Source organism: Notothenia rossii (genome assembly GCF_949606895.1).
Source record: "Notothenia rossii genome assembly, chromosome: 7".
Taxonomy (NCBI): domain Eukaryota; kingdom Metazoa; phylum Chordata; class Actinopteri; order Perciformes; family Nototheniidae; genus Notothenia; species Notothenia rossii.
In genome coordinates this window covers 8,744,859-8,757,119 of record NC_136905.1, presented here as the reverse complement: position 1 = coordinate 8,757,119, position 12,261 = coordinate 8,744,859, and the positions used below count along the sequence as shown (strand labels likewise).

Below are 12,261 nucleotides of genomic sequence, written 5' to 3'. Positions count from 1 at the left end.
ATTTTGTAGATTATTTACGACTTTTGAATCCACAAAAACACATCGGCAAAATCCGGCTTACTTTGAGCATGTGTTTTAAACAGTTTAATCCCTTTGTGAATTGTTTCCACTTGCGCCGTCCTTTAATTTCTTCATTCAGCGGGAATCCAAATTAATCCTGAGTCCAATAACCATCAAAGTCACTCCAACAGTGCTCCTTAGTTACGCTTTCATCCTCCTTTAACAACATACTTCACATTCAGCTAGTTTGTGACAGTAGTTGTAGCATTTTGAGACTTTTAAACTTGAATTACCGCTGTTGCGCCCCCCCCCCCCCTTGTGTGTATGTGTGTGGGGGGGGGCGCAACTTCCAACAGCAGTCATTTGGGGGGGCTCTTGGGAAAAAAGGTTGGGAACCACTGTGCTAATGGATGTCATAAAAGCTCCTAGTCCAAACACATCTGTTTTACACACACATTGAAAAGGTCCCTTCCCACGCTATGACTTAATCAGAGGAACAGTTTACAGACAGCAATGTTAATACATTTGATCTCACAATTTCCATAACACCACCCATAAGGGGACAGAGGACGAAGAGGAGGAGGAGGAAGAGGAGGAGGACGAGGGGATAACAAAAGGAAGGAGAAGTTCAAAGAGAGGTAGAATTGGGAAGCTCTTACCATCGTGGTGAGGATGTACTTGTAAAATGCAGTCGTCATCCCCAGCTCTGACGCCTGTAAAGAAAGAGAAAGACAGAACAAATTGAAGATGAGGGAAGGTTGATGAAGGGAGAGATGGCAAAGAGTTATTGGAGCAATGGAGACAGTTTGGGGGAAAGTAGGAGGGAATGTTGGGAGGAGAGGGAGCATACGTTAATCACAGTTTTACATCCTCAGGCTAACACTCGGACATTTGGCCGAGGGCGGGCAGCCGCTCCGATGTGCCCGGTGAAGACATCCCGTACACATTCAAACTGTGACTCACTGCGCTGGCTACCGGCACCACAGGCCCTACTATGAATCAGAACGAGCCGGGGTAACGTCAGCGCCGCGACCCAGCCAAAGATGTTCTTTTGTCATATATTTTCTTAAGAGCGCAAGTGATTGCAGCTGGCAGACATACATATTTGTTCCCAATGCAGCCCTGGAGGGCAGGGAAGGTAAAAACATGCAGCCTTTGAGAGAGTTGTGTTATTTTTATACAGCTCTGCATGAACATGAATTTCCCGAATAGGGACGAAAATGCAAATCCCTGAGCTTAAAGGTTCCCTATTATACTCTTTCTCATCAATATATTACAGGTCTCTGACAAAACATGTCTCTGAAGTGTTTGACTCCAAACACCAAACAGATCATTGCAGCATTACCCATAATCCCCTCTGTTTCAGCCCTGTTTCCAAAGCGCTGATTCTCTGTCTGTTACTTTAGATGAAAATAAGGTGCCCTCCCCACGCCCCTCTGAGAGAGATTTGGTTACAAAGAACACAATGGTGCTCTAGAGGAGATTCAGGTGATAAGGGGGGGGGGGGGTTACCTTGGTTGCTGATTGGCTAATGGTTACACAAGCCAAAACATCATTATGACATCATAAAGTGGCCAAAATCTGATCAGTTCATTTTCAGACAGGTTTTTATAGAAATGGATCAGGACAAAAAGAGAGAGAATCTTTGTTCCTGAAACTTTCAGAGTCTCTTTCCACAGAGGGGACACATATTGATGTAGAAGAGACATGAACAAGTGGATTTTGCATAATAGGAGACTTTTAACTGTGTGTGTACTGTCTACAAATGCACACCCTGCAGGGTATGTAGAAGGTATTGATGTTTGAGGACTGACCTTCTTGAGGATGAGATAGGACACGGAAGCGTTTGCATCAATGATGATGGTGGCCACTTTGTCGTCACGGATCTCCTTCAGCAGCGGCGTAGGGTCCAGGTTGTCATCCAGCATCCTGATTGACAGCGTCTCCCGGGAGATGAGGAAGCGGCGGACCAGTTCCTCCAATCTCAGCAGGCCTGAGGCAAAGCCAAAGCACCGGTGAGCTGCATATCAATGTCTGTATCAGTAGACACAACTCATATTTCCAAAATGTAAGCTTTGCAGGACCGGAGAGAATCTTGATTTATTTCCAGCTGGTCATATATATGTGTCATTTTGCAAAGCATGATGGATGGTTTGTCTAAATCCCTAGGAAATGAAACATCATTTAATACAGACACTAGCGTATGTCTGCATTCGCTGTTTCTCTCAGACAGACTTACTTCATCTATTATGACCTCCACCAAGGTGCTTCTGGATTCAGTGGGTTTGCATAGCGGGTTATCTTAAAATACACTTGAAAGATTTTGTAGAAGAGTGAAGCAACGGGAAGGTAAACAACTGATGAGTTTGTGCTGTAGAGATAGCGCCACAATGTAACCATTTATAAAGCACTAATACATTTAGCTTTAAACACCTAAACTGCTCAAATGTTCCTTCAGGTAACTTTGCAGCTAAATCAATCTTTCAGAAAACATCCATTTACACCAAGACAGATTTCCACCATCTTGGTTTGTTCTCATCCCCCCGCACTGACACACTGACAAAGACAAAGCTGAAGATTAACAGAACAATAACAGAACATGCGAGGGAGGAAAGAAGCGAATCAACAATCCTGATGTTTGAATGAAGACACTAAAATGAAATACTTTTAAATACAAATGAAGTGAATTCAATCAAAGGATTCAATTCGTTTCAAAACATAAAGTCATTGTCCTTTGAGGAAAAGTCTCATGTACTGAAGATAAGGAAAAATAAAAAGAAGGGTAAACTAGGGCTGCTCAATTAATCGTATTTTAATCGCGATTACGATTATGGCTTGCAACGATTACGAAAACAAGATAATCGAAATAAAACAATTATTTTTTATTATTATTATTACTTTTTTTAAATTTAATAATCTTTTTTTTGGGGGGGTTTTCAGTTTAATTATACCTAAAGTTCAGGGTAATCAACTGTTAAAAACATACTGTTAAAAAAAAAAATCTCCAATAAATGGATGTTTTCAAACTCAATGAATAATCGCATTTACAATTATTGACCCAAATAATCGAGATTATGATTTTTGCCATAATCGAGCAGCCCTAGGGTAAACAAATAATAAATAACAATATCTATTTTGTTTTAGATGTCTCTTAAATGCTAACCGTTTGAACTGTTGGAGAGTATTAAGATTATTTTCTGGTCATATTTATTTTACGGGAAACTGACACATCAAACCCGAGGATCCTCACATACTTTCACTCTTTAAAGTCAATTATCCCGGTTTTGTCGAATCTAGTTAACCAAGTTTGATCCGTAAATATTTGGACAAGCTTTCAAATATTTACATATCCCCTCCTTGTTCTGAGAAATGTAAATACTATGCTTTTGGTACAAATGTATGTATGGATATGGTTTTCAAAATCAAAAATTATTTACTACTGAATATTTGTGTTAGAGTTACGCTTTTGCTTTGTTATTTATTAAGGTTAGGAACCATAAACCAAGGCTCACACGTTTCCTTTTTCCTGTCAGAAAATGTACATTTGATTTTTTATTTTTTCGAATAAAATGTATTATTATTTAATGTGAATAATTGAGTGGAAACAAACTAACTTTCTTAACAAAATGCCGCTTGCTTTGAAGTTCATTCAATGTCATCTGTGTCATCAAGTTGCATTTTGGACTGGCTACAACTCGTTTTACTGTCTCCGAATTATAAACAACTTCTAGGTTTCACATAAGCGTTTAAAAAGCATTGTGCAACAGGACGATAAGCTCCTGACATTAAAGCTTGTATGGCACCAAACCAACATGACAAAATAAAACTATAACTCAGTGCTTATGAGTCTGACTCACCTGAAATTAATCTCTTTACAAAGCCCTATTATCCCCAGAGAGGATTTTTAGGTATCCTCCAAAATTGATGTGAGCCATCAAACAATCAGTATGACACATTTCTAAACATTGTCTATTAATAGAATAATAAATCAGGAGAGTTGTGCAGACTTGGCAGAGGTATGCGATCTTTGAGTGCTTTGTAATTCACTTTGTGTCTTCTATCCCATCCATCAATGATGCTCTTCAGTTCTTTTGAGTGATGTATGTACTGTCAGAAACGTTGTGTATGTTCAAAAAGCTTCAAAGAAAATATAAAACTAAAACTGGAGATTTCTTTATGGATTCTGCGAAACATCTGGCGAACAGATGGACGGAAATAGAAGCAGAACTGCAGGAGCAGAAAGACCGAAAATACAGCACTTGAGACCATTCTCACACTTGAAGCGAATTGAGTAGTACCAATGGCAGTCAAGACTCACTTGACATTGGGTGTGGAATGAGCCTTTACCAGGAAGTCAGCCCTGGTGCTTCCTAATTGTAATTCCATAATAAGGCACCCCTAGCTATGTAAATAAGTGGAGGGGCAGGCATCTGGGGGACGGAGGGGAAGGGGGGAAGGAGGGGAGGAGAGGTGGTGCTTGCAGAGCCCTTCAGCGGGAGAAAGCCTCTGTAAGCAGTGGGGTAATCACTGAACCAGGCCAAAACTTTAATTAGTTTGGAGAAGGAGGGAAAAAATCAATGCACTTTACAGCTTCCTCTCCACCCCTCCTTCCTTCACACATTCTCCCTCTCACACATAAGCCCTAACTGCTCTATCTCTCTGTTCCCTGCCCTGTGCTCCAGTTACCTCTCTGTCTTTACCCATCTCGCCTTTTTTACGCCATCACCGTCTCCTCCTCCTGGCGGTTCGCGTCGCCGTCCGTAACCTCATTCATCTCATGAAAACGGCATAATGGAATTCGGTTCAGATAACGCATTGTGACCCAGGAATAGCGAGAGTACGATATGTATAAAAATGACCAAAAAATCTCCTCTCTTCTAACTTAATATCTATTCTACACACAAGGCTGAAAGGGAGGGATATGTGATTAAAGCAATTAACATGTTGTTGCAAAAGTGACCAATTTCAAATTACGTTACTTAATTATAGAGCGCGCATTGGTGGGTGTCAATGAAATTCAGGACTATACACATTTCTCGCCTCACTGACAAAAAAGAGAGAATGTCTGCTTCACTTGAACACTGCGCTCCACACAGGGGTAAACACGATGAATAAAACAAGTGGACTGGTTGTAAACATTGTCTGATGTTGAGCACAGAGCCGTACTCACACCCATGCAAATACCCCCAAACCCCTCACACACATGTACGGGCAAACAGTACACTCAGGGGCAACAACACACACACACACACACACACACACACACACACACCGGCGCCTGTACAGACAAAGTAAAAGCATTAAAAACATCAAACACACACACATACCGCACCACACACACCCACACACTCGTTCACAGTGTGGAACAAGTCTGTTGAGTGGCAGTTAGCACCTATTCTGCAGCCATGGCAACCAGCTCCATGGCAATAGATAGCGCAGCCAAGTGGGTCAGAGTCTGTGATTGTGATAACCTTGTAAAGATCACCTTCAAGCCAAATATATTACACACTCACATCCCTCCGTTGAAAGCTGCATCTTCTTAACCCCGGACGCTAACTATGATGCTATCTGTTGCTTCTAAACCTCGACAGGTGAAAAAGCTTTGTCTGCACGTTTAACTGATGATCAAACCTGAGAAAAAGACGTCTGAAGCCATTTCAAAGCTGGAATGAGGAATTCAGCGTGCTTTTGAGGAAGGCTGGCTACCTGCTGGGACGATAATGAAATTATCTTAATTACTGAGTGAATTCTTCAAAACGTAGCAAATTTTGGTTCGTCAAAATCGACCCTTCTCACACTGTAGTGACAGGTGTTCACAGACTTCAATGGCCCCACTAATTCTTTATGTAATTGCCCTTCACTCTTGCAAGGTTTTCCTCGGCTTGTGCGAGACGTTAACAGCTGCACAACAGCTCAGTTTCACTCACACACATAATGTCAGATGACTATTCAGTGGAAGAAATTAGTATTTTTCACCTCCTACTGCATACATTATTTCGAGCTTTGTTTAAATACTACAGCTACCGTCGGACCAAGCTCTTTAATTCCCTCTACTCTCGCTGGGGCAGTGCATAATAAATCAATAACGCACTCTTTCAAAATGAAAATAAAGAGGGCTAGCGACTAAGCCCCAAATCCCCAGTGATGTTAAAGCTCTCTGAGTGCCTGGCAAGTTAAATCAAATGTCCCATAAGTTCTTCCAATACTGGAAAGCATTTCAAACACGAATATTTATTAAATTGGTTTGGCCGAAAAACCCGCTGAGGTGAATAAGAGACAGTGTGCAAGAGCATTACAAAAAAAAATAGAAGAGCAGCAGCAGGAGCCGTGTTGTGATCTCGGACCACAGACAGAACTTCATGACCAGACTGTCAAAATGAGTGTCCAACCATGCAAAACAGTCATATCCGCCCAAACTGTGTGAATGTGCCAACACTCCCACAGAGACACTTGCACGCACACACGTTAAAAACCACACAGATATATAGTCGGTATAGCTGGAACACAATTGATGCACTTACACCCACCTAAACAACAAACACAGCTATGCAGTTGCACATAAAGTACTGTGCAACACTCTCTCTGGCCTTCTAGTCAGAGCTGAGCACCTGACATTTCTCTGTGTCTTGTCGTTGTAAATTGTTTTCTTTTCTATTTCTTTTTCTTATGTTATTGTAGTGTGCTTTTATTACGTGTACAGCACTTTGACTCGATGAAAAATCGTTTTTAAATGTGGTTTATAAATAAAACTTGATTTGATTTGATAACAATAGAAAGGGAACTACGTGTACTCACACTCTGCCTTGGCACACACCAGGCTGGCTGATGGGTAACTGAACGAGCGTAAGATGGATCCTATGGCCAGACTCAGGTCCTCGTTGCTAGGGTACAGCGTGACAGAGGCGAATCGCAGGTACGGCAAGCGGGGAGTTTCCTCCGGACCGATCTTTACATGAGGGATCTGGCAGAGAGGAGAGAGGAACATTAAGGAAGGCAAATGTGTCGTGATTAACTCCCCTTCTAACACTCGAGCAGGGAAAAACTGTGAATAAGAACCATGCATTAGTGAAGGCTACAGAGGGAGAAAAAGAAAGGAAAGATAGATGGGAGAAGCACCTTAAAGATAAAAGGCTACGGGGAGAAAGCAGTTGGATAATTATATGAGAAGAAATGCGAAGGAAAACTAATCTTTAGAGACATTCATCATGACGTGTGTGTGGGTAGGAGGGGTAGTGTGTCAGAGAGGAAGAAGAACTAGTTGTCTGTATGTTTACATGAAATCTGTGTGTGTTAATCCTCCACACTCACCTCCTTCTCTCCACATATATGACTGACAGTAGAGCCGGAGGCGGGGCTGGAGGCGGGACCTATCACAGAGACGACGCCTTTGGGTAGAATCTGACACACTGAAAGGGAAGAAGGGGGGGAAATACACATTGAATATGCAGACACATTCCCCTCTGCTACAGTTGGATGGCAGCTCGCAGTTGGCATACAGTAACACAGCTGCAGTCAGGGGAGAAGAGGGGACATTCAAGATGCAGCAAAAAAACTCAGAAGTTGCATTAGCATTTCACTTTAAGCACTGCTTCTATTGCAGCAGCACAATCTGTCTCATTATAATCAGATTGATGTTGAGATGAATGCTCCGGGGACGACAGCAGGGCAGGCCAGGGTTGCCTGCTGCGATTATTCACTTGTTAAGACAGTTGTTTTTATTGATTTGAATGATTATGAATCATTAATTTCGAATGTTATTATATCTCTGGCATTAGAACAAGCGTAACAGAGTGATGGTCGCCTTCGAATAACAAATGCCAGTTTGCCTAATTATTTGCACGAAGACATCGATGTGGGGGAGTCGGGAAACGATTTTACACTTTTGTTTATTACAATGAGTACTTTGCTCAGGAGAGGCTCAACCTAACAACATCTCTATTGATGCAGTTCAAGCATACATTTCACTCTCCAAAACCTCCATGACAACAAGTCTCCACTGTATCCATATTCCCATCTTAATGGGAAATGTAATACATCTAATCGACGTAAAAAAAAAGATATTCTTCCTATGGTTCTTATTTTAGGAGGTGGCCATGTTTACTTGAGTATTAATGTAAGATATCTATTCCCTTACTCTGATTTTAAAAATAATTTATTTTATTGTCAATATTGTGATGTTTGAATGGCTTTTGTGTTGACCCCAAGAAGATTAGTGATATTCGCAGAAGTACACTCTGTAGGGGGATCTTAAATAAAGTAAAAGTAAAAATCCTTTCTTTTCTGGTTATGAACTTTCAATTTAGCTTGTTAAAGGTTCTGAAGGACTCTCATAGTCTCACAGTTAATACCCTAATCACCCAATAAGCACAACCCTCTGAAGTAATATATTAAAAGGCAAGGCTCGGTACCCTCTCTTCCTTGAAATCCTGACAAAGATCAGCTAAGGTCAAAAACTTGATGCTTTTTAAATCGTCTCCATTATGCTGAACATATACATCAATGATTAAAAGTTAGTTACAGGACAGTTGTGGTCATCATCTGTCTTACACTGCAGCCTGCAGTCTCTGTAACTGATCAATACGCTTACTCACTTTCCTGCCAGGAGTCAGAGGGGAAGAATAATGTCTCAAGACTAGACGATAAATATGAAGCTAGGCTAAGCTAACCGGCTGCAGACTGTAGTCAGTCAGCCGTATGAAGCCTTCAGAGTGGTCTCATCTAACTCTCAACAAAAAAGCAATAAGCATATTTAGCTACCATTGAGCAGTCTTCCTAAAAAAGGAATCATTCATAATTTACCATAAAGCGAATATTAAATAAATGTCAATGTAGCTGAAGCTTTAAAGCTGACATTTTGTAGACATGCTGAGGAGCGCTAAGGGGTTGAACAGCTTGCTCAAGGACACTTCGACATGTTTATTACTGCAGGGGGTGGGATCGAACCCTCTGATTGGTGGAAGCTTATTTACCCCCTGCGCCACAGTCTAACTTGGTTTGCACAGTATCTTTTAGTCTAATGAGTTTTTATGACTGTTTTTTGTCAACCCACCTAAAAAAAAAAAACAGCTTTCAGAGATCCAGAAGAAATGAGTCTGCGGAGTTAACTGCGTTATTCTTACAGTAATAAAGCTCTTTTTATTGCTGGTATATTTGGTTGGTATTTTAATTCATCCCAATTAGTCGTCCTCAGTCGCTGCCAGTGCCTCTGTGTGTGTGCGCCCACACCGTGTGAATGTGCATTTTTGTCTGAAGATAGGAATGGGTGTGCATGCATGTGTAAATGTGTATGATTGGGTGTGTGTGTGTGTGTGTGTGTGTGTGTGTGTGTGTGTGTGTGTGTGTGTGTGTGTGTGTGTGTGTGTGTGTGTGCGTGCGTGTGTGTGTGTGTGCCTCCGACAGCCGTAGCTGTAAGATGATGAGCTCTCTGATCCAGAGACCAAAATAAGCCGAAAGCAAACAAGCCTGTCAAAGTCTCCTGCCCATCGGTCAAGGGCACACACACACACGCACGCACGCACGCACGCACGCACGCACGCACGCACGCACGCACGCACGCACGCACGCACGCACGCACGCACGCACGCACGCACGCACGCACGCACGCACGCACGCACACACACACACACACACACACACACACACACACACACACACACACACACACACACACACACACACACACACACACACACACACACACACACACACACACACATCAGACACACACACAACTCAAGCATGCACAGATGTACACACCCCATCTTCAGCACACAGACATGTTGCCAGTAGCTCGTGGCAGGGTCGGGGACCCATTAGAATAGGAGCAGGGAGCCTGTTGTCAGCTCAGTGGCTGGAATCAGCAGCACTTCTTCAGTCTTTACACTCTCCAAATATTCTGTTTTAAATCTGTGTATCAATACAAGTGTCATGGAGCGGCCCTTTGTGCTGCTGCTGCTGCTGCTTTCCGCTGGCCTGTGCTGCTGATCTGTGTTAGTGTTTGATGATTTGTTGTTGCCGTGTCCTGCACAGTAGGCAGAGCCAGCTGTTACTGCAGGGCACTGGTCCACTGTTTTTAATGAGACAGGCTTACTGGCCCATTACTGGTCTCCAATGACGTGTAAACTAATCAGCAAACGCCCTTACTGGTTGCTAATCACACGAAAGTGGGGGTGTTTTAACTATCCGGACATCATTTGCTCATAAAAAAGCAGCTTTTTTTCGGAAATGTAATTATCTTTTTTGTAAAATATCATCAGCCTTTTTAAGTGGGATCAAAACTGCAGCAGACTCCTTTTCTACTCTTAGCCAGTCACTATAAATATTAATAGTCCATATTAATAATAATAAGTACTGGTATTTTTAGTGGTCACTTTCTGTCTGGACTAATTATGCCCTGCTGGACTTTCCTAGATTAAGTAAGACTTGGATGTTTCCACTCTACTGGTTTTCTTTGGCATGCGTCGGCCCCACTCACTGGTGTCGGTAGTGTCGTACTGGGAGTCTTTTTGCAGCTCGTATATGTCCACCTCGACCCGGGCGCGGGCCGGACCCTCCATGGCGCTGTTGATGTTCTCTCGGGCCAGGGACAGCGCCAGCCGCTCCCCCCGCCCACACACGGACTGGTCATCTAGGATCGCCGCTAGAGAGGCGGAGAGGAAGGAGAGCAGCGTGAAGGTCTTTCATCGGGCGCTCCGCCAGAAAGCATATAAGTGTATTTCCCAAAATGTCATACTACCATTTCAGTGTGTGTAGTTGTTATTTAGTTGTTACAAAGTTCAAGTCCATTAGTATATGATGTGTTTGAATAATTTTGGCAGGCCAATGTGTTCTTTGGTCAAACAAAGATATTGACTTCTAACACAAAATTATATATTTCGAAGTGTGAAGGTCTTTTCATCTGTCTCTCTGCCAGAAAGCAAAGAAGTGTATTTCCCAAAATGTCATACTACCACTTCAGTGCACTAATGTACATTTCCCAAAGATATTGAAGTGACTGTTATTTTGTATATATTGATTGTTGTGCTTTTATTTATGTCTTACGATACGATACGATAATACTTTAATGGTCAGATCAAGTCTGATATTTGACTTGCATCACAGCAGCTCCATGTGTAACATCAACAAGGACAAGTATCCAGACACAATACATGAAAAACAAACAACAAACATTTAACATAACAGCACAATCACTGAGAGAAAACATGCTCTAACACCCTTTAGCGCGCATTTGATCTGGGATTCAGCTCTGTATTTACTGAGGATACAGTCTGACTTCTTTGAATGGTGGGACCCTGTATCTCCGATTAGATGGTAGCAGTTCATATTCGCTGTTCAGAACATGGTTTGGGTCAGAGATGGTGTTGCTGGACAGCCTTATTAGGTTGTAAGCTCAAGTCCTTTAGTCTATGATGTGTTTTGATAATTTTGGCAGGACAATGTGTTATTTTGGTCAGACTCTTTACTTCTTATAGAAAATGTAATATTTCGAAGTAAGGGGTGTTGCCATGAACTGGCATTGACTGTAGCCATAATAGATACACATTTAAAATTGATATGATGTTAAAATGACACATATATTAAAGGTGACCTATCATGCAAAATGCACTTTTGTACGTCTTTTATACATGAATATGTGTCCCCGGTGTTCCAGGGAACTCACTAAGTGTCAGAAAACACAACCCTCTCTATTTTACTCCATACCCAAATCTCTAAAAACGGGTCTGCAACGGATCTGATACAGACTGATCCAGATTTGAACACTTCTATGACGTCACAGAAGTGGCGTTACGGCTATTGGGCCAACTCCACCAATCAGGAGGAGACAGCCACGGACATTGCCGTTGGAAAGCGCTGGAGACGCTGTAGTACATATGCCAGGCCTGTAGATGGTGCTGTTCTCACAGAATCAGCCCATGATGCAAAGACAGTGTTAAATTGAGCGAAATGAGGAATGGCTAAAATGCATAATCTGTTTGGTATTTTGAAAAATAAAAAGTATAAATATGCCTTATATAGGTATGGTCCTACACTATATTATTCAAATATAGCATGATAGGTCCACTTTAACATTGTTTAATACCCAAGTGCTTCTTGAATCATTTGATTTCTCAAATCTTTTTGTACATTTTTCTGGGTACAGACTCTCTATCCACTTTCCTACATTATATTTTTTGTATAATTCATCCACCGACAAACTGTGTATTTCTCAAAACGAACCAAGAGGTAGATTCATTTTTAGGATTGAAAATGATTCCTCTTTTT

At 41.8% G+C, this 12,261-nt stretch overlaps 1 protein-coding gene across 2 annotated transcripts in view; it reads right to left on the bottom strand.

Moving 5' to 3' along the window:
* The window catches only part of grik5 (glutamate receptor, ionotropic, kainate 5), a 119,234-nt gene that overhangs the window by 38,255 nt on the left and 68,718 nt on the right, over positions 1–12,261 (bottom strand). For both annotated transcript variants that reach the window (XM_079693882.1, XM_079693883.1), the window contains exons 5-9: positions 10,475–10,639; positions 7,309–7,406; positions 6,796–6,961; positions 1,815–1,993; positions 660–713 (exon numbers count right to left, since the gene is read on the bottom strand). In XM_079693882.1, coding sequence (XP_079550008.1) covers positions 660–713; positions 1,815–1,993; positions 6,796–6,961; positions 7,309–7,406; positions 10,475–10,639 — 662 coding nt within the window. The remainder of the gene's footprint in view (positions 1–659; positions 714–1,814; positions 1,994–6,795; positions 6,962–7,308; positions 7,407–10,474; positions 10,640–12,261) is intronic.